This window comes from Peromyscus eremicus, chromosome 5, assembly GCF_949786415.1.
Source record: "Peromyscus eremicus chromosome 5, PerEre_H2_v1, whole genome shotgun sequence".
NCBI lineage: Eukaryota > Metazoa > Chordata > Mammalia > Rodentia > Cricetidae > Peromyscus > Peromyscus eremicus.
This window is the reverse complement of record NC_081420.1, coordinates 103,014,905-103,038,868: the sequence shown is the minus strand read 5'-3', so window position 1 is coordinate 103,038,868 and position 23,964 is coordinate 103,014,905. Positions and strand designations below refer to the sequence as shown.

At 53.0% G+C, this 23,964-nt stretch overlaps 4 protein-coding genes and 1 long non-coding RNA gene across 13 annotated transcripts in view; 3 read left to right on the top strand and 2 right to left on the bottom strand.

Moving 5' to 3' along the window:
• The window catches only part of Matcap1 (microtubule associated tyrosine carboxypeptidase 1), a 6,921-nt gene extending 5,463 nt beyond the window's left edge, over positions 1 to 1,458 (bottom strand). The window contains 1 exon segment of the mRNA XM_059264179.1: positions 860 to 1,458. The gene's annotated coding sequence lies outside the window, so the exon portion shown is untranslated.
• LOC131911808 (uncharacterized) lies at positions 1,325 to 3,639 on the top strand. Of its 3 annotated transcripts, none has more exons than XR_009379437.1 (4): positions 1,325 to 1,396; positions 1,973 to 2,110; positions 2,320 to 2,680; positions 3,005 to 3,639. It is a non-coding gene; the product is annotated as an uncharacterized LOC131911808 (long non-coding RNA). The 3 variants fall into 3 exon arrangements; XR_009379438.1 differs by having other exon boundaries at positions 1,388 to 1,614; positions 3,020 to 3,639; XR_009379436.1 differs by having other exon boundaries at positions 1,388 to 1,614.
• On the bottom strand, positions 1,936 to 7,585 carry Exoc3l1 (exocyst complex component 3 like 1). Of its 6 annotated transcripts, none has more exons than XM_059264170.1 (14): positions 7,347 to 7,580; positions 6,993 to 7,159; positions 6,620 to 6,795; positions 6,322 to 6,541; positions 4,756 to 5,365; positions 4,563 to 4,680; positions 4,325 to 4,450; positions 4,124 to 4,224; positions 3,859 to 3,963; positions 2,987 to 3,116; positions 2,748 to 2,870; positions 2,514 to 2,669; positions 2,294 to 2,418; positions 1,982 to 2,211 (listed from the first exon to the last, which is right to left on the bottom strand). In XM_059264170.1, exons 1-14 carry the CDS (start codon positions 7,445 to 7,447, stop codon positions 2,022 to 2,024), a joined length of 2,448 nt encoding a protein of 815 aa, XP_059120153.1. In that variant the 5' UTR covers positions 7,448 to 7,580; the 3' UTR covers positions 1,982 to 2,021. The 6 variants fall into 6 exon arrangements, with proteins under 6 accessions (XP_059120156.1, XP_059120158.1, XP_059120152.1 ...); XM_059264172.1 differs by having other exon boundaries at positions 6,620 to 6,780; XM_059264173.1 differs by lacking the exon at positions 7,347 to 7,580 and adding an exon at positions 7,205 to 7,334 and having other exon boundaries at positions 1,936 to 2,418; positions 6,993 to 7,054.
• A 1,834-nt stretch (positions 7,586 to 9,419) lies between these two features.
• On the top strand, positions 9,420 to 17,985 carry E2f4 (E2F transcription factor 4). 2 transcript variants are annotated; one of them, XM_059264178.1, is made up of 10 exons: positions 9,420 to 9,586; positions 9,994 to 10,103; positions 10,217 to 10,378; positions 10,678 to 10,721; positions 11,561 to 11,622; positions 11,834 to 12,131; positions 13,093 to 13,248; positions 16,755 to 16,802; positions 17,002 to 17,046; positions 17,137 to 17,985. In XM_059264178.1, exons 1-10 carry the CDS (start codon positions 9,452 to 9,454, stop codon positions 17,250 to 17,252), a joined length of 1,176 nt encoding a protein of 391 aa, XP_059120161.1. In that variant the 5' UTR covers positions 9,420 to 9,451; the 3' UTR covers positions 17,253 to 17,985. The 2 variants fall into 2 exon arrangements, with proteins under 2 accessions (XP_059120161.1, XP_059120160.1); XM_059264177.1 differs by having other exon boundaries at positions 13,033 to 13,248.
• Positions 17,986 to 18,116: 131 nt separating this feature from the next.
• Positions 18,117 to 22,651, top strand: Elmo3 (engulfment and cell motility 3). The gene is made up of 20 exons (XM_059264176.1): positions 18,117 to 18,437; positions 18,575 to 18,615; positions 18,706 to 18,778; positions 18,958 to 19,008; positions 19,199 to 19,368; positions 19,461 to 19,560; positions 19,652 to 19,803; positions 19,890 to 19,968; positions 20,071 to 20,121; positions 20,203 to 20,325; positions 20,412 to 20,543; positions 20,642 to 20,743; positions 20,842 to 20,950; positions 21,059 to 21,195; positions 21,284 to 21,447; positions 21,547 to 21,659; positions 21,742 to 21,846; positions 21,956 to 22,038; positions 22,130 to 22,216; positions 22,301 to 22,651. The coding sequence occupies exons 1-20, from the start codon at positions 18,360 to 18,362 to the stop codon at positions 22,511 to 22,513; spliced, it is 2,163 nt and encodes a 720-aa protein (XP_059120159.1). The 5' UTR covers positions 18,117 to 18,359; the 3' UTR covers positions 22,514 to 22,651.
• The last annotated feature ends 1,313 nt before the right edge of the window (positions 22,652 to 23,964 follow it).

Sequence of the window (23,964 nt, the reverse complement as noted above, 5' to 3'; positions counted from 1 at the left end):
GGTTACATAGCAATACCTGTCTCAAAAGCTTTAAAAAGAGAAAAGAAAGGATGAAAGAAAATCAGATTTAGCAAATCTCGACAAAAGAGCCAATCTCCTCTCTCTTCTGGAACTGGTTTTTGTTTGTTTGTTTGTTTGTTTTTGTTTTTTTCAAGACAGGGTTTCTCTGTGTAGCTTTGCTCCTGTCCTGGAACTGGCTCTGTAGACCAGGCTGGCCTCAAACTCACAGAGATCCGCCTGGCTCTGCCTCCCAAGTGCTGGGATTAAAGGCATGCGCCACCACCGCCTGGCTGGAACTGTTTTTGCAGTGAACTTTTTATCTGGTGGTTTTATGTTTTCTCCTTTCCAGGATCTGCAGCTGTGTTTCCAAAACCCAGAACAGTTCCTGATCCAGCATTGTAATCAATAAGAGTGAGCCCGAGTCCTCGTAAGAACTGGAGTCATCAGAGGGCTGGAGCATCAAGTAAGAGCACTTGCTGCTCTCCCAGAGGACCCAAACACAGTTCCGAGAGTCCATGTTGGACAGCTCACGACTTCCTCTAACTCCAGGGGCAGCGGGTTCAACGCCCTCTTCTGGCCTGCACAGGCACACGCACATAGCCATAAATTAATAAAAATAAAAAACAAATCTTAAAAAAAAAAAAACCAGAATCATTCCTTCCCCAAACTTAAGATTCCCCATCTAGACCTGCTCTTCCTCCTCAGAGCCCTCCTCCGACCTTGTCTAGTGATCAGCTATGTGAAAAAAGATTTCAAGTCTTAGATCTTACTCGCCCTCAAACTGTATACTTTTCCTGGACGCCTACTGACTACTACCTGGGCCAGTTCATCCATTTCCCCTTCGTTCGTTCCAACCTACCTCCTCGTAATTACCAGAATGCACCTGTTTCTTTCACGTCTCAGGTTCTTCTGCCAAGAATTCTTTGGCCAATGTGTCCCTGGAGTAACCTCTTACCCATTTTTCAGGGCTCGGTTTAGGCCTCACTTTCTCTGAGAAGCCTTCCGATGTGTAAAGGGTCCCAGGGTCTTGATGGCTTCTTGACAAGCCCTAGGCTGTCACGGTTGGAGGCTAGGTCCATATTCCCCACCGTTCCCTGAACTCCCCGAGGTCAGGGAGGGTCTGATTTACCCTCTCGTCCCAAGCACTCACTAGACGCAGAATGGATGAAGGCAAGGTGAGGCTGGAGACCCTGAAGGCGGGGTCTGGAGACAAATGAGAGGGTGTGGCCCACACCAATAAGAACCCCTAGACAGAGGTTGACGTGAGAGAAGAACCAATGGGAACCGAGAGATCCGGGGGGCGTGCCCTGGAGGCCAATAAAGGGCGTGGGACAGGGTGAAGGGCGTACCCAATGGAGGGCGGGGCTAGAGGACAATGGAGTGGGGGAATTCTCTGGTAAATGAAGAGGGGTCAGGTCGCATGCTTAGTCTCGGTCTTTGGAGTGGGATGCGGGTTCGGTTCGCGTGCCGTGCTCCCACCTGTTCGCACCTCTATTGCTGTCCGCAATTCCTGCTCTTCAAAGCCGATCGCTGGCCTCCGAGACTGTGGGAGCCGGCGCCAAAGACGCACGCAATCGGGCGCGCGCACGCTCACACGGATATGCGCAGGCTCACGTCAGTCTCCGCGGTAGCGCGAGTTTAAAGCCACTGTGGGCGGAGCCAGGAGTGCGAAGGGGGCGGAATCACTGCCACGCCACGCCCCCCGGGCGGGATGTGGTCCTAAACCTCCCCCTCCACAAGTTTCCCCACTTCTAAAGCGACTGCCGAGGGCGGTGGAGAGACTTATTGCCGGCGGGTGGATACGTGGGCACTGAGTTCTTCCGCGGGAGCCCAGGGTTTGGGGGACGCAATTCACAAAGAGAGCAGATGTCTGCATAGGCGAGATGCTGTCAGAATACTAGGATTAGGAGTGCCACTGTGCACGGACCCCTAATTTCACCGCTGCTTTCAACACCCGCGTGCCCCAACACAGATTCAGACGCGCGGTGGACGTGGCTTTATTACGGACGCAGACAGACGGGTCAGGAGCAGGGACCCGAGGGGAGGCAGGAGGACAGCGAGGGCGTAGGCGTCGGTACGAGGCTGAAGAGTGCACGGCGGCCAGTAGAAGGTGAGGGCGGTGGGCCGGCCTGCAGAGAGCTGAGTGCTGCCTGGCGATGCTCTCGGGACACGTCCCCGCGCAGGTCCAAGAGGGCGGAGACATGATCCTCGCTGCAGGAATACCACCACGCGTGGCGTCTCAGCCCCGCCCTTGCCGTCCCGGGCTCCTCCTCCCCTGTCCCCTTGCACGCACCTCACGTCGGGAAATTTTTGCCTCAGGCCTGCCACCTCGAGGCCGAGCAGCGTGGGATCGTGGAGGTTGAGCAGTTCCCTCAGCGCGAGCAGCACCGGCGCGCAGTGAGCGCTCTCCTCCAGGCCCTGAACACATTGGGGCAGGGGTTTCCAGCCGCCCTCGGCTCTACCCGACTACTGAGATTCTCGACTGTCTGTCTGCCCTCCCGACGAGCTCTCACCAAACCCAGGAAAAGCTCCTTGAGCTGGGCAGCATCGTGCCGAAGGCGCTCAGCCGCCTGGGTCCGCTCGTCCACACCGCGGCACACGAGGCGGCCCTGCATCAGCGCGCGTAGGTATTGCAACACCACAGTTCGTTCCGCCTCCGCCAGCAGCAGCTGCAGGACAGGTAAGCAGTTTGAGTACAGATTCCCATCGGCGGTGCCCCTTCCCCAGCCTCCCTCCCCCTGCTCCACCTGAACAGCAGGCTTCCGCACACGCCAGAAATCCTGGCAGAAGTGCGACGTCTGCTCACACACACCGTCCAGCAACTCAGAACTCAATAGCCACTGGCGCGAGGGTAGAGACGCGAACAGGGGCTAGGGAGAGCATGGCAGAGACAGGCTGGAGAAATGATCCGGATCCCGCAGTGACCCCCATCAATATACCGCGTCCCTCCCTCCCACCCCCATCCTGACTGGAGTGGAAGCCTCACCTGGAGCTCAACCTGCAGTTCTTCCAATACCAGGCGGCAGATCCTCCTCTGTACGTCATCCAACGCGGATTCTATTGGAGCCAAGACCCCTGAAGCGTCTCCGTCGGGCAGCAGGACAGGTAACGAAGAGCTGAGCCAACCAAAAGTACGACTTCAGGACCAAGGCCAAGGCTCGCACGGGCCTCAAGGAATCATCCATTCTGGCGCCACCTTGTGGTGCAAAGTGTGTGGTGGGAGCGGGGGCGGGAAGGGTGGCTGTGAGCTTATGGAGGTCTCCGGTATTCTGAAGGGCTAGGAAGGGCATACCCAGAGGTATGCCTCTAAGGTAACCTCGAGTTAAGTCATTCTTCCTGTTACTTCGTTTCCTCATCGGTAAGGGAGTGGAGCTAATTTAGTCAAGAGGGAGTTAAAAAGCATCAGCTTGTATGTCTGTCTGTCCTTGTGCCTGCCACAAAGAGCATAATACTCAAGAAGACAGCCAGGCCTGGTGGAGGCTGAAGATGGAAGATTGCTACCAGTTTGAGGCCAGCCCGGACCACAGAGTGAAACTCTTGTCTCAAAGTAGGAGGAGCAGAGGGAAATTTTCTTGTTCATCGCTGTAACTTCACACATTATCTGATGCAGAGTAAAGCCTTGATAAATATTTGCTGAAAGAGTGTGGTAGATAGTCACATCTTTATCTCAAATGATTCTCGGACTCTTCTACTGTAACCCAAGTAATACTAATAAGAAAAGTGACAGGTACCCAGGTACAACTAGTAATCAGCAGAGCTGGGATTGGAAACCCATCTTTGGGGGCCCAAAGTGGTTCTAATGTGGGTGGCATCCATGCCTGTGAGGAACCCAGAAGAGTGTTAGAGAAGGTGCAGTACCTCAGTGCTGATTGGTGGTTGAAGGCAGCCAGCAGGTAGGGCACATAGTGAGGGGCTTCTCCCCTCAAGTGGTCTCGAGAGAACCGGATCAGAGCATCACTGAAGCTGTAGTGGGTAGAGGGGACTCTTGGGTTTGCTGCTACTCTGGTACCCCCACGTTCAAGCCCTTGTTTAAAGGACCCCTGGCCCACTGGTGAGGGGTGCCCCCATTCACTCAGAGCCCTCTGGCTGTCGGGGATTGTGAATGAGTCCCTGCTTGGCAAACCTCCTCAAGAATGCGGCCAGTTCTGACAGCGCCATGTCCTGCACCCGCCGATGCAGAGAGTCACTGATCAGGCTGGTCACTTGAATGTTCTCAGCCAGGATCTACAGGCAGGGAGGGGCAGCCTTTAGAAATTCCCCAGAGCTGCCCACCTCCCTTTCCCGGTGGGAGCTGGCCTGCTTGCCTTGCGTACTTCCCACCCACCTGCAGTACAATGGCTGGCATCGGTGAGTGGTAGAAGCCGGATGGGTCTGTGTTGGGCTCCTGCTCCTTGCTCCACTCAGCTACCTCCCCATCTAGTGCCTTCTGCAGCCACTGAGCCACACTCACCTTGGAAGAAAGGACAAGGAGCAAGACTTGCCAGGGCAATGACAAGACATTCAACTAGACAATGGGCACAGCGATGGGCATAGCACCTCAGTTCTCTGCCCTAACTGGTCACCTGGACTTGGGCCACAAATGCTGCCTCCAGTTGCTCGATGTTCTCCGAGGTCAGGAGGGGCTCTAGCTGGGACACATCAGCCTCAGGCCCTAGCTCCAAGTTCCCCATCATTTCTTTCCTAGAGACGGAGAGCAGGACGTCACCACGCTGAGCCTCTGATCTCCCCACTTCCCACTTCCCCAAGAACACTCACCCCATGTACACATGCAATGCCCAGTGCAGCAAGGCGAAGGCGTCCGCAGCTCCCAGCTCAGGCCCCGAGAGGAGCTGCTGCACGCTGCGGCGCAGGCCGCTGTGCAGGGTGCGGGCCCAAAGCTGCACCACCTTGTAGTTTGGTGGGCAGCAGGGTGCCACTAGAGCCTCAGCCGTTGCCAACTCGGCAGGCAGAGCTACCTGCAGAGCCTCAAGCCACCCTGCTATGGCCCCGGGCTCGGGCAGCACAGGCGATGAGAAATGGATCCGCTCCAGGCCCTCCTGCAGTGCCCGAAGACATCGCTGTCGCCAGTCTCGCGGTGCCTGCCCCAGGACTGTACGCTCAGTCTCCACCTCTGCCACGCGAACAGCAGCTACCAGCAGGGCTGGGTCCTCACGTGCTAGTCGCCCGGCAGCCCCTGCAGCTGCCTCCACAGCTCGGCCCAAGGCCTCAGCCAGAAGGCCCAGGCCCTGGAAGATTGGCAACTCCAGCCCTCCTAGGGGCGCCCAGGTCTCCTCTTGCAGCTGCTCCAGCTCCCGCAGGCTCACATAGGCCTCCAAGAATCGCTGGGCATCAATCAGGGTCTGCGTGTGGGCCACTGCAGCTGGCACTAGTGAAGAAAGGAGGTGGCTTGAGGTCTCAGTCTTCCCACCTGTGCTGCTGGTACAGCAAGGGATACTGAGGTCCTGAGACTGGTGTGATGTATTAAATGTTCAGTAATAAGCACAGTAGAGCATTGGTTAATCTGAACATTCAGGCTCAGGCCTAGAGTTGGGCCAGATGTCAATCCCTGAGCCAATAGAACATGAAATCAAGAATGCTAGGGAGGTGGATGGGAGGCTGGAGAGATGGCTCAGTGGTTATGAGCACTTGATGCTCTTTTGCACAGGACCTGGGTTTGATTCCCAGCACCCATGTGGCATCTCACAACGGCCTCTAACTCCAGTTCCAGGGGATTTAAGTCTCCTTCTGATCCCTGCACGTACCAGGCACTCATGTGGTACGCATACATACATTCAGGCCCTCAAGCATACACTTAAAATAAAAAATCTTTAAAAAAGAATGTTAGAGGGCAGACAAAATAAATGAGAGACCATGCTGGCTGCTATTCACCCATCTTGTTAGGGAAATATTTACAAACATAGCTACATATATATTTGTGTTTATGTGTATTTACATTGATGCATACATATGGATACAGGTATTATTGAATTTGTATAGATACATGTGTAATTTTGGGGGGGATGCTTGGGATTGAATTTGGGGTCCTGCACATACTAAGCACATGTTCTACCGCTGAACTACATCCAAAGCCCTTTCAATGTGTTAATCACTGTGGTCCCAACCACATAATGGAATGTCCATGTTGACTCTAACATCCCAAGCTTGAGAACCCCAGAATGAGCTGGTTATGTACCCTATTTCATATACCCTTTGAGGCTGAGGTTACTCTCTGGGATGTCCCTGGTGCATCTCTCCATGTAATCACTTCCCGAGTGTCCCAGCCTCTGATCAGTATGGGTGTTTGTGGACTATAAGAAACTGAGCCAGGTCCTCCATACTCACCGGCTTGTAGTCTTGGCAGCAACTGAGTCAGGACCTGGAGTTGCTGGTGCTGGACAACACGTTCCCTCAGGGGCGCCAGGGTTTGTGAGGTCTGAGACAACCCCTGGAGTAGGTGATGGGCCTGGCTCAGGGCTTCACGAGTTCCCTGCACAGCTTCAAGGGCTCGAGCCAGCTGCCACACACCAGTCTGTACACCTTCCAGGTATGACTGTACCACCGACTGTGGAGAGTTCTCTTGTCAGGCCTGGCCAGCCCTGCAGCCCACTCCAACACTACTGCTCCCCTGTCCTGTACCCACCTTAATCCGTGCTTCCAGGAAACAGTTCCGCTGCACTTCACGGCTGCGGTACTGGCCCAGCCGGGCCAGCTGCTCTGGCCGGTAGAAGATGCCTGAGGCCCACTTGAGTGCCGCACCCCGAGCCAGCTGTTCTGCCCGCTCCTGCTCTGGCCACTCAGGCCCTGGACAGGAAGAGCCTGGGCAGTTGTGCCAGTCAGGGAGGGCCTCTAGCTAACAAACCTGCTGCCCTGCTGTTTCCTCAGCCAATCACCAGGACAGCCCACCCTTGGCGATCCTATAGAGTTCCAGCCAGACCTGGCAGGAAAACCTAGCCCCACTGTGTCCATTTTTCTTGCCATCATCCTCCCCCCAGCCAAGCTAGCAAGGCTCATACCAGGAAGAAGTGTGGGCTGGATTTTGTCCTTGGCTGCTGAGTCCATGGTGTGCCTTGGGGAGCTGGAGATGTGGTAGGAGTGGAGATGAGAGCCTGGAGTAGACCAGGCAGGGTGGATATTCCTTTGGCCCCTCTGAGGAAGAAGAGCGAGCTCCTTGCCTAGCCCCCTAAGGAAATAAGGGAGAGAGGGAGGTATGATAGAGGGGGGATACCTGGGAGGCCTTGGCCCTCTCTGCGGTTCTGGGTTGTGCCTCTGCAGATGCCAAGTGTGAGAGCATGCAAATAGGCCTAACGTGCTAGCCGCAAGTCTCTTTTCTGCTCTGTAACACCCAGGAAATTTGGTACAGAACTTACCAGATCTGACCGGTATCCAGTTCTCCCTCCTCTGCAAACGGCCTTGGCCTTGAGAATGGCCTTCTCTCTCCTGCAGAGCTGGGCACACCCTCACTGCTCATGGGACCTAAGTGACTCCAGCTCCTCTGATACCAGCCGCCAAATTCCTCTCCCCAAGGAAGCCTTTCTCCCACTTCCCAGCCCAGACGCCCCTTCTTCTCCCCAAGGCCCCTCCCTTTCCAAGGCAGAAAGGAAGGAAGTTGAGTCTCTGGCACTTTATTCCCAACAGGAAAAGCATCTGCACTGAGGTGGGGAGAGCTGGGCGCCACTTCCTGTGGGGTGGGGGCAGGCGTCAACTCCCTGGGATCATCAAGTCTTGACGAGCCCACCTAGGACTTGTAAGTGCTCAGGAAACTCATATGCACATATGCAGCTGATTTGGCCTCAAGCTGGTTTGAAGGATGACCCTCCCATGTGTTGATGTGGCTGCAAATATGACAGTATTTGATGGCCCCCCTCCCACCCCCTACCTCCACCCTCTCCATCCCCCCCCCCCCCACACACACACAGAAAAGGGTATGAACCTCTGTAGAGAAAAGAGCACCTGTTGTGAGGAGAGAGTGTAGTGGGAGATGGCAGTTAGGAATCATAAAAGTTATTTTGTTCCAAAAACTGATAGGGAGCCACGGAGGACACTAGATGAAAATAATGTGGCCACCACTTGATGCAGCACGCAAATCCATCCATTGGGATAGAGACCTGGCTGCTAGAAGGGTAGGCTGATGAGGGCTTGCAGCTAAAGCTCTGAGTCAGTTTTGATATACAAAGGCTCGAGGAAGTACCCTTGCTGAACATGAACACCTCAGAAAGACTGCCCCAATTTCAGAGCTAGCACCGTGGGCTCTATTATAAGTAGGTTTTGTGAGTTCTGCTTGTTTTACTCTCTTGCAAGTATGAATCCTCAATAGGCTTGCTGAAGGCAGTTTGTCTCCTAGAGGAACTGATCAAAATAAACAGGTAACAAGTGATAACAATGTTAAAAATAAGACTTGTGGTTGGGGATTTAGTTCAGAGGTAGAGCTTGCCTAGCAAGCACAAAGCCCTGGGTTCGGTCCTCAGCTCCGGGGTGGGGGGGAGGGGTCGGGGGAGGGGAGGATAAGAAAAAAAAAGACTTGTCAGCTGGCAAGATGGCTCAGAAGTTAAGAGCACTGGCTGTTCTTGCAGAGGACCGGGTTCAGTTCTCAGCACCTATATGGCAGCTCACAATTGCCTGTTAACTCCAGCTCCTGGAGATCTGACATCCTCTTCTAAACCTCCCTGAGCACCTGCACACTGTGCTCAAATGTCCCACACATATACAAATAACAAAAATAAAATAAAAAACCTTTAAAAAATAAACGAGGCTTACAAACACACAGTCCTTTCCATACGTCAAGAACCGCCTTAAAGGCTTTGCTTATAATCACCCATATGTGTACATGGACTGAGAAGTGGTTGTAAATGAGACTCTGTCTTCTGTGAACTGTATGTGGCATGGAGGCCAGAGGAAAACGATGCTGGAACTAAAGAGGAGTCTCGGAGATGGAAGAAGTGGGCAAGCTAGATATAGTTAGTGCTTGCTGGCCTGGCAAGAAGCAAAGAAGGCAAGGACGATCTCAAAACAGCAAGGAAGACTTCAGGAGCAGTTGTATGTTAATAGGCTAAGTTCATCAGGTGGTATGGCTTCCCTTCCCTAGATTCGGGGTGCGGGGGTCGGGCAGCTAGTAGTTTGGAGGCAAGTTAGCAAGGAAGATTTGGGTGGTTCCCTCTTCTCTACTGCCGGCACTGCTCACTGACATTCCCCCACCCCCACTTCCTTCTATACAACTTGTCAGGTCTACTAGCTGTCCTAGGGGTTGCTTTCGTCTTCTTTGCTAATGGTACATTTGCTGATGGTCCCCGAAGTTTTACGTTCAGATCTGCAGACAGGAATTGCACCAGATACCCTGGGAGGGCGCGAGACGGAAGCGGAAGCAGCCGTGATAGCTCCGGTGGCCCGGCGACTAAGAACGGAAGCGGAAGTGGCGCCGCCGCCGGCCTGGCCTGGCCTGGCTGAGGGGAGGCGGGCGGGCGGGCGGGCGGGCGCGATGGCGGAGGCCGGGCCACAGGCGCCACCGCCCCCGGGTACTCCAAGCAGGCACGAGAAGAGTCTGGGGCTTCTCACCACCAAGTTCGTGTCGCTCCTGCAGGAAGCCAAGGACGGCGTGCTTGACCTCAAGCTGGTGCGGCCCGGGCTGAGGGGGCGACAGGGGAGATGCTGGACCAGGCCTGGACCAGGAGCGGGAACCACTGGGGCTGCCCCGCCAGGTCCTCCAGCAGCCGGGCGCCATGCGTGTGCCTTCCCACCCGAGAGAGGCGGGAGGCTCCTTTCACTCACTCAAGCCATGGAGCGTCAGCTCTGAGTCGGGGCTGCAGGTGCCGGCCCTCGTGGCCCTTCGTGGCTAGCACAGGGAAACGAGCATCAGAATACCAGAACACAACTAAGCCAGGGCTTTGCCCAACACGCTGCTGGAGTGACTGGAAGGAACTCCAGGGGAGGGACGCAAGACTACCCCCATTCCAGACTAAAGGTATCAGGGTACACACGTAAGAGTGGGACTAGCGTTCTCCATTCTCTTATACTTACCAGGCAGCCGACACTCTAGCTGTGCGCCAGAAACGGCGGATTTACGACATCACCAACGTGTTGGAAGGTATTGGTCTGATCGAGAAAAAATCCAAGAACAGCATCCAGTGGAAGTGAGTAGGGATGGGTGTTAGAGAGGGCAGAAGTGTGGGGTGTGGGATGATGGTTGTAGGAGAGACCCAGAATTGTCAGCAGTCCCTTTCAGTCTCTCATTCCTCCGGTTCAGGGGTGTGGGGCCAGGTTGCAATACCCGGGAAATTGCCGACAAGCTGATTGAACTCAAGGCAGAGATCGAGGAGCTGCAGCAGCGAGAGCAAGAACTTGACCAGCACAAGGTGTGGGTGCAACAGAGCATCCGGAATGTCACAGAGGACGTCCAGAACAGCTGATATCCTCTGGCAGTCCCTGCTCTGGGGAGTGGGCAAGGGGTCCTCAGCTGGTTTTGCTCTATGGAGCTTTGGGCCCTGTCCCTCTTGGGAGAATGATCCTGCAGCCCCTGGTCAGATTCGGACTTGAGGCTCCCTTCTCTTCCGATCTTAGCCCATGATCCTTACCCACTTGGACCCCAGGTTCCAGAACAGCTTCTGAGGGCTTGTGTGTCAGACATCTGCTAAAACACTGGGTCTTCTGTGGTCTGCCATCTGGCACAATAAGAAAAGCATCAGCTGTTCTCCTTAACCCTCACACCTTGGCCTACGTGACTCATGAAGACATCTGCAGATGCTTTGCTGGTGAGCAGAGCCTGGGGAGGGGGAGATGGAGGTGGGACTGAGCTAAGCTACAGAGACCTGAGCATCAGGTTCAGTGCTCAAGGAGAAGTTCCATCTCCTAACAGGGCTCCTGATGCCCGCTTAAAGAGAAACCAGGCAGAGTCTCAGTATAAAAGTCACTGGAACTCTGTAGAGACCAACAATACTGAGGGTACAAGGGTCCCAGTGTGTTCCTGGGTTTGGTTCTTAGATATGATAGAGGAAAAGGGAGAATGTGTGTGTTTGTGCACAATCTTTCATACTTGTATTCCAAGGGTGGGTTGGGGTCAGTGGTGTCCATTTCTAATCTGTAGTTAGTGTATATAGGAACTGTTCCTTCTTATATTCCATCTTGTATCTTGGTCTTGGGAAAACTTAGATCTGTTTCTAGGGATCAACGTCATTTGAGGAGTGAAGTGCTACCTGTGGCCAGTGACCTCACTCCAGAATGTGATTATACTTTAATCCTAGCACTTGGGAGGCAGAGCAGGGGAGATGTCTGAGTTTGAAGTCAGCCTGGTATACACTGCAAGTTCCAGGACAGCCAGAGCTGTTACACAAAGAAACCCTGTCTTGAAAAAACAAACAAAAAAGACTCAAAAGAAAGAAAAAAAGTGTGTTTGTACTGGATTTTCTCTTTACTGAGCATAAGTTTTTGGGGAGAGAAGAGTTTTAGCTCTACCTAGCACTCTGGGATGGTAGACGCTTAATATTCAGTCTCTTAGAGCCTATGGTCTCTTGTCCTGCTCCAGTGAACAGACACTCCTGTCCTAGCTCAGAATGAGCTCACAGGCCCTGACCCATTCTCCCTGTCATTCTAGGAGACACCCTCCTTGCCATCCGGGCCCCATCAGGCACCAGCCTAGAGGTGCCCATCCCAGAGGTAGGTGCTCATCCCTGGAAGGCGGTGTCAACCGAGGGCGGATACTGGCTGTGGAGCTTGATAAGTTCTGGGTGGGGTAGGTAGGGGGAGGCCTGGAGTTTGGGGTTATCTGGGTGATTGGCAGCCGAGGACTGGGATGACAGTCTGGCTGTCACCCAAAGTCGGGCAGGAGCCTTGCCTGCTTGCAATTCTCCCTTGCACCCACCTCCAGGGTCTCAACGGTCAGAAGAAGTACCAGATTCACTTGAAGAGCATGAGTGGCCCCATCGAGGTGCTGCTGGTGAACAAGGAGGCATGGAGTTCACCGCCTGTGGCTGTGCCTGTGCCTCCCCCTGAGGATCTGCTCCAGAGTCCACCTGCTGTTTCTACCCCTCCACCTCTGCCCAAGCCTGCCTTAGCTCAACCCCAAGAAACCTCTCGTCCATGCAGTCCCCAGCTAACTGTCCCCGCTCCCGTCCTTGGCAGCACTGAAGTCTCAGGGGTGGCAGGCCAGACAGCTGAGATTGCAGGTGAGACACTGAGCCCACAAGAGGGTGCCTGTGTTAGGGAGTACTGTACTAAGAACTGGCAAAGGCTGCTGGGTCCCTGCCTAGCTTTCCTTGGTGTCACAGTGAATGTGCCCTTTTAAATTATGTTTTTCCTTTGTTTATTTGTGAGGGGGAGGCATGCCACAACATTCATGTGGAGAGGTCAGAAGAGGTCAGATGACAACTTGAAGAGATTGGTTCTCTCCTTTTTGTTTGTTTGTTTTTCGACACAGGATTTCTCTGTGTAGTTTTGGAGCCTGTCCTGGAACTCACTTTGTAGACCAGGCTGGCCTCGAACTCACAGAGATCCACCACCTGGCTTTTTTTTTTTTTTTTTAAGTTTTATTTATTACATAATTACAGTGTTCTGCCTGTGTGTATGCCTGCAGGCCAGAAGAGGGCACCAGATCTCACTATACATGGTTGTGAGCCACCATGTGGTTGCTGGGAATTGAACTCAGGACCTCTGGAAGGGCAGCCAGTGCTCTCAACCTCTGAGCCATCTCTCCAGCTCGGTTCTCTCCTTTAATATGGGTTCTCGGGATCGAACTCAGGTCATCAGGTTTGGCCACAAGTGTCTTTACTCACTGGCCATCTCACTTGCCATGAATATGCCCTTTCTAACAAGGAAGCTTTGACTGTATGGAGCATGAGTAGGGAAGGTTATCCCAAATTGGACAGTATCTAATGGATCCTGGCAACCCCAGAGTCTCCCTCCTCCAGGACTTGTGCTCCATCTTCAGTGATCTTTTCTAGATTGCTCCTTGGTAACTGGTGGTGGCTAATTCTCCTTGGGCTTGGGTACCAGCATGTGGTCATCCTGGCCAAGTTCTAGGATCCATTTCCTGACTCCATGTGATTGGGCTTGGGGATGTGGTTGCAGTGAGTGGTGGTCCTGGAACTGAAAACAAGGATGGTGGTGAGCTCAGCTCACTCCCGCTAGGCCTGACAGCACTGGACACTCGGCCTCTGCAGTCTTCTGCCCTCCTGGACAGCAGCAGCAGCAGCAGCAGTAGCAGCAGTAGCAGCAGCAGCAGCAGTTCATCTGGACCCAACCCTTCTACCTCCTTTGAGCCCATCAAGGCAGACCCCACAGGTGGTGAGTGCTTACTGAGTGGTGGGGGCCAGCAGGGAAAGCCAGCCCAATGCTCTGTCAAGCACATAGCTGGAAAGTGCCTTTCCTGTTAACCCTGTTCTCTGCAGCCAGGCAAGGGTGTCTAGTCTCAGGGTCAGTGCTGGTGCCTTTGGCCCCCTTCCTAGAACTTCAGTCCCCATTTGCCACCATTTGGAACATCACAGAGCCTCACTAGTTGAGATTTGTTACTCTTTGTACTCACCTTACCATTCTTGTTTCCTTTCTATGTCTAGATGCCTTTAAAAAGTAATCCATGTTCACACACACACACACACACACACACACACACACAACACCACCCCTCCCCGATGTAGCTCTTGGTGCAGCCCCTAGCCCAACAGGTTCCTGAAGTTAGGTATAGGTCTGGTGCTTTCTTGGTCCCCACTGAAGTTCTTTCCTCCTTTGTCTTTACTCTCAGCTCTTGGCTTAAATGTTGGTACTTCCATATCACACCCGGGGAGAGCCTCAGCTCTAGGGATAATGGGCTTCAGCCTCTACGTAGTCTAGGTATTTCACCCAGTCTCCACATCTCTGTCTGACATCCATCTTCTGTTTCCCTGGTGGACACCTCATTCCTGCATGTCTTCAACTGAACTTGTCCACCCTGCTCCCAGTTTGACTTTCAACTCTTTATCACTGGCCCTAGTCACTGGGCTTGAGACACCTCTGTCACCTCAGTTCTTGATCTCTCTGCTGCCCACCTTACACCGGCCAAGCAGATTCTGTGAAGCATCTCTTCTCATCCCTCTTTCATCCTCAGCACTCCAGATAACTATGAGCATCTTAATTATTCTAGATTTATAGCCATCCTTTCCTTTAAAGCTTTTTTATTTTTCTAATTTCATACATGTATACAATGTGCATTTTTTATTGTCTTTTTGAGACAGGTTACCTATGTAGCCATGGCTGTCCTGGAACTTGCTACGTAGACCAGGCTGGCCTCTGCCTCCTGAGCGCTGGGATTAAAGGTGTGTGCCACCACACCCAGCTCTAAATATTTTGATCATTTACAACCCAGATCTCCCCTTCACCCTCCTAGTACTTTTCTTCCATCTTCATCTCTTTTTGTTTGTTTTTCGATACAGGGTTTCTCTGTGTAGCTTTGGAACCTTTCCTGGAACTCACTCTGTAGCCCAGGCTGGCCTCAAACTCACAGAGATCTGCCTGCCTCTGCCTTTCGAGTGCTGGGACTAAAGGCATGCGCCACCACCGCCCGGCTTCATCTCTTTTTTTTTTTTTTTTTTTTTTGGTTTTTCGAGACAGGGTTTCTCTGTGTAGCTTTGCGCCTTTCCTGGAACTCACTTGGTAGCCCAGGCTGGCCTCGAACTCACAGAGATCCGCCTGGCTCTGCCTCCCGAGTGCTGGGATTAAAGGCGTGCGCCACCACCGCCCGGCTTTCATCTCTTTTTTATAACCCATTCATTCTAATTAGTACTACATGCAAGCACAGATCCAAAGAAAAATGACTCTTCCTTTACCAGCTAGTTGGCTGGCTTGGTCTTCTGTAGGTAACCATAGCTGCTTGTAAATTCATGAGTATAATGGCAGTGTTATACCCAAAAGACAACATTCCCCAACCTATGGCTTGTACTTTATTTTTCCGGCTTATACAGTCTTTCCATACCCTCTTCAGCACTGTTCCCTGAGCCGTAGGCTGAGCACTCAACTTATTCTCAGCACTTTGATCAGCTATGAATTTCTTCATTGACTGCTGCTGCCTATTTTCTCTGATCAACATATAAACATAAAATTTAGGCTGAACCTTTAGTCCCAGCACCTGGGAGGCAGAGCCAGGCAGATCTCTGTGAGTTCGAGGCCAGCCTGGTCTACAGAGAGGTCCAAGACAAGCACCAAAACTACACAGAGAAACCCTGTCTCGAAAAACCAAAAAAAGGCCAGGCAGTGGTGGCGCACGCCTTTAGTCCCAGCACTCAGGAGGCAGAGGCAGGCAGATCTCTGTGAGTTCGAGGCCAGCGTGGTCTACTAAGCTAGTTCCAGGAAAGGCACAAAGCTACACAGAGAAACCCTGTCTCAAAAAACAAAAAAAATTGAGGACATGGTTTGATGGTATACCTATTTAGCAAAGCAACAGAAGTAAGTTCCTCCCCTGGGGTCTATGATCTCCTCAGCCGTGGGTCTTTGGCAAGGTTTACAGTATCAGGCATGAATTACTTCCTGTGGAACTGGCCTCAAATCTAAGCAAAAGGATCTTGGTTACCCTTGTACCGGTTATGCCACTAGTGCCTGGTAGGTTGGTATTACCAATGGAATGACCTGTCTGCAATGCAATCCTGACTGGAATTTCTCAGTTTATAAATATGGCCTAGGATACTGCTCAGTGGTAGAATGCCTGCTAAGCATGTGTGAAGACGTGTTCAATCACCAGAAACAAAAAGTATCGGGGGATGGAGAAATTGTGCATATGCACTGTTCCATGAAATTGGTTCTTTTTTTTTTTTTTTCTTTTTCTTTTTTGGTTTTTTGAGACAGGGTTTCTTTGTGTAGTTTTGGTGCCTGTCCTGGATCTCGCTCTGTAGACCAGGCTGGCCTTGAACTCACAGAGATCCACCTGCCTCTGCCTCCCAGTGCTGGGATTAAAGGCGTGCGCCACCACCGCCCGCCCGGGCTGAAATTGGTTCTTTTTATCCTCCGTAATGTGGGCTCCAGGGATTGGAGTTAGGATATCAGGCTTTAAGACAAGCACTTGCACCCACTGAGTTATCTCACTGGCCTCCCAAAATCTGAACTTTTAGAAATTATTGTATGCTGGGCGGTGGTGGCGCACACCTTTAATTCTAGCACTCGGGAGGCAGAGGCAGGTGGATCTCTATGAGCTTGAGGACAGCCTGATCTACAAAGCAAGTTCCAGGACAGCCAGGACTATAGAGAGAAACCCTGTCTCAAAACAAAACAAACAACAAAAAAGTGTATGTGAATGGAACTGGAATTACAGATGGTTGTGAGCTGCCTGGTGTGGGTACCAAACTCAGGTCCTCTGAAGATCAGGAAACACTCTTACCACTAAGCCATCTCTCCAGCCCTAAATCTGAACTTCTGAGCCCTGCATGTAACACCCCATCATGGTCTGCTTTCCATGTGTGTCCTCCTAATCAGAGGTTTGTAGTAGGTTCATCACACTAGCCAAAGGACAGAGTAGGTACCCAGGAAGGGCTGGGGTAGACGGGACATCTTCTGTCAGAGAAGGTGTGCACCCCTAGATCAGAAAGGGATTGGAGTTTTGCAGTGTCTCTAAGTTGGAATAGCTATACTTGTCACCTGCTGTGGGCCTTTGGTAGCCTTGGCTCAGCACTGAGGAATTTAGGTCAGCAGACAAGACACCTATACTTCAGGTAGGGCCACCATTTCCTCAGCTGTGTGGAGCCCTGGGGCTTAATGATAGATGACCTGAAAGGTGGACTGTAGTGGGACCCAGCTAAACCTCCTTTGAGCTTAGCTTTCTTCTCTTTCAGTTCTGGATCTCCCCAAAGAGCTATCAGAAATCTTCGACCCCACACGAGGTAGGCTGTGTTCCTCCTTTGGAATGGATCTAGGGAGTAAGGAACATAATTTTTGAGTTCCCTTCTAAGGATCGTGTTGTACTGGGTATCCCAGGAAAAGGGTGAGGCTTCTAATGGGTGTGCATATGAGTCTTATTTATGGGCTTTGGTGGGTGGAGAGGTGAGAGTCAGAATCTGAGTAAATTGTGTTCATTCCCAGAGTGCATGAGCTCTGAGCTGCTGGAGGAATTGATGTCTTCAGAAGGTATGTAGCCCAGGAAGATGGGGAGAGCTTTAGCAAGGGGTGGGTGGCTGCTGGGGGTTTTGGCCTAAGACAGCCTAATGCTTTCTGCAGTGTTTGCCCCCCTCCTCCGACTTTCTCCACCCCCTGGAGACCACGATTACATCTACAACCTGGACGAGAGTGAAGGTGTCTGTGATCTCTTTGATGTTCCTGTTCTCAACCTCTGACCACAGGGGCATGTCCTGTGCAGCTGCAACCCACACTGTCTGGGCTGGGAGCCAACTAGGGATTGCCCCCAACCCCCACCCCCAGCTTGAGAGCCCCTGACTCTCGGCTTACTCAGCCTTCCCCAGTTGCTCAGTTCTGGCCATGCTACCCTGTCTTGCACTGACACTTGTACTGTGCTAGCAGAGCAGGGGAGAGAGCTTAGCCCTCTCTACGTGGAGCCCAAAGTGTTTGCCTTTTCTCTTCTGAAGCCTTCCCCAGCCAGGCTCAGCTGCCACCCAGTGGCACAGCTGTCCTGTTCCTACCAGCCACTCTTCTCCTAAGGAGGGAAAGGGGTGACGCTGGGTAGTTGCTAGCTACCACCCTAACTTCCTTTCCCACCGCCTCACCCTGCAGCTTCTGGACTTCTCATGTGTCCCCTTTCTGCCATGCCCTGAGACCTGGAACTTGGGGATGGCCATGGTGGAGGGGGTTAATAAGAAGGAATTGATGTGTCTAGCTAGGAATCTGGGTGGGCTAGTCCCTGAAGAGTGGCCCAACCTCCTGATACCCCATACTCACTCCCTTCACTTCCGTTTATTCACTTACCCTCATTTAGAGCCATTTGCAGAGATTTAGAAAGATTTACAGTAACGAATGGATTCCTATATAAAGATTATTTTTATACTTTTTTCAGCAAAAGGAAATTGTAATATTTGTACAGCATCCAAGTGAATAAAGACATGCCTAAGGCTATCTCTGATCTGTTTCTTTGGGGCCCCTCCCTGGGACTGCTGGGTTGTTGCAACCGGGTGGGTCATCTTACTGGAATGGGAGGTGTGGCCTCCCAGTCTTCACCGGCTGCACCTTGGCGTGGGGCGGGGCCAGGCCTTCTCAGTGGGGCGGAACGGGTCAGGGCAGGCTGGGTCCTACCCTCCTACCCCTGAGATTAACCCGGAACTAACAGGCTCCTTTAGGAAGGCCTTGGAGCCCAGTGGTAACCTGAACTGTGAGTGCAGGCCCCCGGAGCCAGGCTTTAGACAGAGGGAGGACCTAGCCCCAGACGAGGTGCACCCTCGGCGGGAGGTGGCACAGTTGTGCAAAGTGCCCACGGCCACAGCAGCAGGACTATGGCGCCCCCAAGGAACGTGGTGAAGATCGCCGTTCAGAAGTCTGACGCCATCCCACAGCTTATCCAGCTAGACCAGGTCAACGGGACTGTCCGAACTCCCCCTCCCACTTCTGGATTGCTCCTCTTCCCTCGGGCTAGCCCAACCCACCCCTCTTAGAAGCCCCTCATCCCAACTCCTTACCCTAGCGCCTTGAGTGACAACTCCACTTGCAGGCAAAGCCCCTGGCCACTGTGCTGAAGGAGGTGTGTGATGTGTAAGTAGGAATGGGCAAAAGTGGGAGAAGGGCAGGGACAGGCGGGAGAGGTGACCCTGGACTTCGCTCACTGAGCTTCCTGTCCCACAGGTGGAACGTGACTGACTCCGAGCGCTATGCCCTGAAGTTTGCTGATGGGCACAAGAGATACATCACAGAGAATGTGAGCCCCCTCCCAGCCCCACACTGCACAGGGTCCCTTTAACCCACCTGGCTTTAATTCAATATATTTATTCTCACTGCTCTGAATGTGAGTTCTTTTACTGACCCCCCAACAGATGATCCGGTTGACCATTTCCTAGAGCCCTCTTTAACTTTGCTCCTTTCTGCTGTTTCCTCCAGAACCGCACGGAGATCAAGAATGGAAGCATCCTGTGCCTCAGCACTGCCCCAGTAATGCCCCTTTCAGCCCTCTCCTCACCTCTCCTCTGCTGGGTCCCTTTGCTGCCTGCCTAGTGGCTTCTGCCTCGGGTCTGGAGGCCCCAGCTCCTTAGCGCCCCACCTAGTGGACACCCAGGCCATCACACTTGCAGTTCCGGTAACATTCTAGTCTAACCACTTGTCTCTTTACTGCTCCTGCTAGGACCTGGAGGCCCAGCAGCTGCTGGGTGGGTTGCAGAGTACAAGTCGTGAAGGGTGCTGTCAAGCCCTGAAAAACCTGGTCCTGCTGGCCTCAGACATGACCTTTGCCCAGGAGGTCATCAGCCGTGATGGGCTTCAGAGACTAAGCGCCATCATTGAAAATGGGGATGAGTGAGCACAGGGCCGTCTGTGGTGGGCTGGGTGACATAGCAGGGCTTAGGAATCTTGGTCTGATCCTACTCATCCCCAGGTATTCTTTGTAGCCTAGGGGAGATGCTGGCCCTTGGTCTAAGGGCTTTCTTGGAGCTCATGGAACACGGCGTGGTGTCCTGGGAGACACTCAGCATCCCCTTTGTCAGGAAGGTGTGTGTTCTCTTCCAGGGGCAGTGGGGCAGTGGAGCAGTGCCCGCATCTAGCCCTCGTGAATGGTAATGACACCTTCTATCCCTTACAGGTGGTATCTTATGTGAACATGAACCTGATGGATGCCTCTGTGCAGCCCTTAGCCCTTAGGCTGCTGGAGAGTGTGACTTTGAGCAGCCCTGCCCTGGGCCAGCTGGTGAAGAGTGAGGTGCCACTGGATAGGCTGCTGGTGCACCTGCAGGTGTAAGCCTCTAGGGCACAGTGGGAATGGGGACGTGCAGAACTGGCCTCGAGATGTACGGCTGAGCCTGTTCCTCCTCTTGCCGTAGAAGGAACCAGCAGCTGCAAACCAAGGCTATGGCTTTGCTGACAGCCCTGCTGCAGGGGGCCAGCCCTGCTGAACGGAAGGTGAGTGTTCTGTCCAGGGTGACCGAATGAAGAACAGCAGCTGGTGGGTGCTGTGTTCCAGCTAAGAGCAAAATCATCTAAACCCCTTCTCACCCACTGCAGCATATGCTTGACTACCTATGGCAGAGGAATCTTCGCCAGTTCATCTACAAGGTAGGATGGACCAGGCCAGGGAGACCCTCTCCCGAGGCGTCCTTTCCCAGTGAGTCTTATTCAAGCCTGGCTGTTTTCTAGAATATCATCCACAGTGCAGCACCCATGGGCGATGAGATGGCTCACCACTTGTATGTGCTGCAGGCTCTTACACTGGGGTTGCTGGAGCCACGGATGCGGACACCACTTGACCCCTACAGCCAGGTGCACAGAGGTACAAAGGCTGGAGGGTTACCTAGAATTTTGTTTTGAATCTATGATCTTGACATGCTCCTCCCCATCGACTTCAGGAACAGCGGGAGCAGCTGCAGGCCCTGCGCCAGGCAGCCTTTGAACCAGAGGGGGAGTCCTTGGGCACAGGACTGAGTGCTGATCGCCGCCGTTCTCTCTGTGTCCGAGAGTTCCGAAAGCTAGGCTTCTCTGTGAGTGACCCCTACCTTAGTTCCCACCCAAACCTCCACCCAGGCTAGTTATTCTAGGACTGTGGCCCTTCCTGAGCTGGCTGTGTTCCCATCTCTAGAACAGCAATCCAGCCCAGGACCTGGAGCGTGTGCCCCCAGGCCTGCTGGCCCTGGACAACATGCTCTACTTCTCCAGGCATGCGCCCAGTGCATACAGTCGGGTTAGTAACAGACTGGGGCAAGTGGGGATGGCAGCAGCAGCTCACCCTTCAGGGTCTCCATGGAGTCCTGTTGCCATCCTCTATTCCCACTGCCTTAGTTCGTGTTGGAGAACAGTAGCCGAGAGGACAAGCATGAGTGCCCCTTTGCCCAGAGCAGCATCCAGCTGACAGTGTTGCTGTGTGAGCTGCTCCACGTTGGGGAGCCTTGTGAGTTGAGCTAGATCCAGTGTATTTGGGGTCAGGGGACGGAAGGGCAGAGAGGGCCAGGGGCTGTAGACACTTTCTCCCTGAGCCCCTCCTGCCCCCCCGCTCCAGGCTCCGAGACAGCCCAGGACTTCTCACCCATGTTCTTCAGTCAAGACCATAGTTTCCATGAGCTCTTCTGTGTGGCTATCCAGCTGCTGAATAAGACCTGGAAGGAAATGCGGGCAACACGGGAGGATTTTGACAAGGTGGGTGGGGTGGAAGCAGCAAGGCCAGGGGCCGTTTCTGGAAAGGGGCCCTGAACACAGGTCCTACACTGAGCTTCGGTGGTCCTAGGTAATGCAGGTGGTTCGGGAGCAGCTAGCCCGGACGCTGGCTCTGAAGCCCACCTCTCTGGAGCTCTTCCGAACCAAAGTGAATGCTCTCACCTATGGGGAAGTGTTGAGGCTGCGACAGACAGAACGGCTGCACCAGGAGGGCACTCTGGCCCCTCCTATACTGTGAGTTGGTAGGGTTCCAGTCTCAGTCCCCACCTCCCCAGTACCCTGTGGACCATGCTCCAGGTCAGCCCTGCTTAATGACTCCCACTCTCCATCCAGGGAGTTGCGGGAGAAGTTGAAGCCAGAGCTCATGGGCCTGATCCGCCAGCAGCGTTTGCTCCGACTCTGTGAGGGGATGCTCTTCCGCAAGATCAGCAGCCGGAGACGCCAGGGTCTCTGAATGGGCTAAAGGTGTTGTGTGGGGGTGTTAGGGTTTAGAGCCCTGTCATCACTGTTCTCTTCCCTTTTCGGTAGACAAGCTGTGGTTCTGCTGTTTATCCCCCAACCACAAAGTGCTGCAGTATGGGGATGTGGAAGAGGGTGCCAACCCACCCACCCTAGAGAGTCTACCTGAGCAGCGTGAGGAGGGCAGGGTTGGGCTCCTACACCTGTTCTCCCTATCCCCAGATGCCCCCATATCTTAGGTCAGCCTTGGGCCACAGTAGTCAGCCAAATCTTCTCTCTACAGTCCCTGTGGCAGACATCAGGGCACTCCTAATGGGCAAGGACTGCCCCCATGTCCGGGAGAAGGGTTCTGGGAAGCAGAACAAGGTGACTGCGGTAGGGTCAGAGGCTTCGCCCCTCCTATTCCTGTCGGCCTGTTCCTGTTCCCTACTCAGTGTTCTTGCTCCCACTTTCCTAGGACCTCTATGAGTTGGCTTTCTCCATCAGCTATGACCATGGGGAGGAAGAAGCATACCTCAACTTCATTGCCCCTTCCAAACGGGATGTAAGTTTCTGGGCTGGGCTGTTGGGCAGATGGGCAGGGGGAACAGATAAGCAGACACTCAGAGTTGGCCCTGTCCATCCCTAGTTCTACCTGTGGACAGATGGGCTGAGTGCCCTGCTGGGCAGCACCATGGGCAGTGAGCAGACTCGGCTAGACCTGGAACAGCTGCTTACTATGGAGACCAAGTTGCGCTTGTTGGAACTGGAGAATGTGCCCATTCCCGAGCAGCCTCCCCCAGTACCCTCACCCCCTACCAACTTTAACTTCTGCTATGACTTCAGCATCACTGAGCCTTGACTGAAGTTGACCATGGGCCACAACTGGTGCTGCTGCAGCAGCCACAAAGAGGGATGAAAAGCACAGACAACCTGACCAGCAGAGCCTCTAGCAGAAATAAAGTTGGCTTGGCTTATAGATACGTGTCAAATCAGCTCTGAACCTGTGGGCTAAGCCTGTTGATAAACATGGACATGGCTTCAAACGTAGTAAATGACGTAAGGGCACCAGGTAAGACCATACACTTGGACAGCTTACTGCCTTTGGAAGGCTGGTGTTGGGTGGAGACAGGTAGGGACTATTGCCCTTCTTGAAATAAGTCCTTAGCGTCGTCAGTTCTGGACATGAAGAGAGGGCTGACCTGTCATTTGAAGTAGCAGCCAAAGAAGAGATTGGCATGTCAGCCAACTGCCAAGAGAAGCAGCAGGGCTGAACACATTGCCCCAAATGGACACGGTCCTGGGCTTCAGGGGTCTGTCTGGAAGCCACGCTTCCGAGGCTCCTGGTACTCTGCCCTCATTTCCCAACCTTGCTTGGCCCTGGCCCTTGTCCTTCATGGGATGCAGAGACCTTTGGTGAGAGAGAGGCATGAGGGAGAGACGCAAAGCTGCGGAGAAGGCCGTCAGCTCCAAAGGGGTAGATCTGCACAAGAGAATTACGATCTAACTCACGATCGTATGTGAAGTGGTGATCACAGACAAGCCAGAGTCTGTGGGGCAGAAGTGCTGAGACAAGGTGGGTCCAGTTGGAGGCAACAGTCACAAACTCCAAGCCCCTAAGACAAATAATTCAGCAATCCAGGGGCCCCAAAGGGTAGGCTGAAAGCTACCACTATCCTGAGTAACTTCTATATACCATTCATTACTCCTCAAATACTGTGTTTAACATGCTATTCATCAATGCTGTGCCCTAAAATTGATTAAATGGCATTTCCTTTGGAGATAGTGCTAGCAAAACACTTGGCCCCGCAAAACAAAAACAAAAACAAAAAACATGACTACACTTCCAATCTTCAGAGTGTCCGTACTTGGACACAGAGCCTTGCTACTACACTTAGAACAGACTTTTGAGTTTAAGGTGGAAACGGAGGGTAGAGGTCCTAGTTGCAGTTAGTGTCCCAATACAGTCAATTCTCAGTATCTTCATTACTCGTCCATGCTACCACCATCCTGGCATAGCCCCCTAACTTCTGGCTTCTAGTCTTGTTCCTCTGATCATTTCAATAGCTGCCACTCCAACACTACAAATTTAATGTGATTACATACTCATACATATACCCTATGGTGGTTTGAATGAGAAATGACCCCCATAGGCTCATATATCAGAATGCTTGGTCCCAGTTAGTGGAACTGATTGGGAAGGATTAGTAGGTGTACCCTTGGAGGAGGTATGCACTGGGAATGGGCTTTTGAGGCTTCAAAAGCCCACAGCAGGTAGTCTAGTTCTCTCTTTGACTGCTACCTATGGATCAG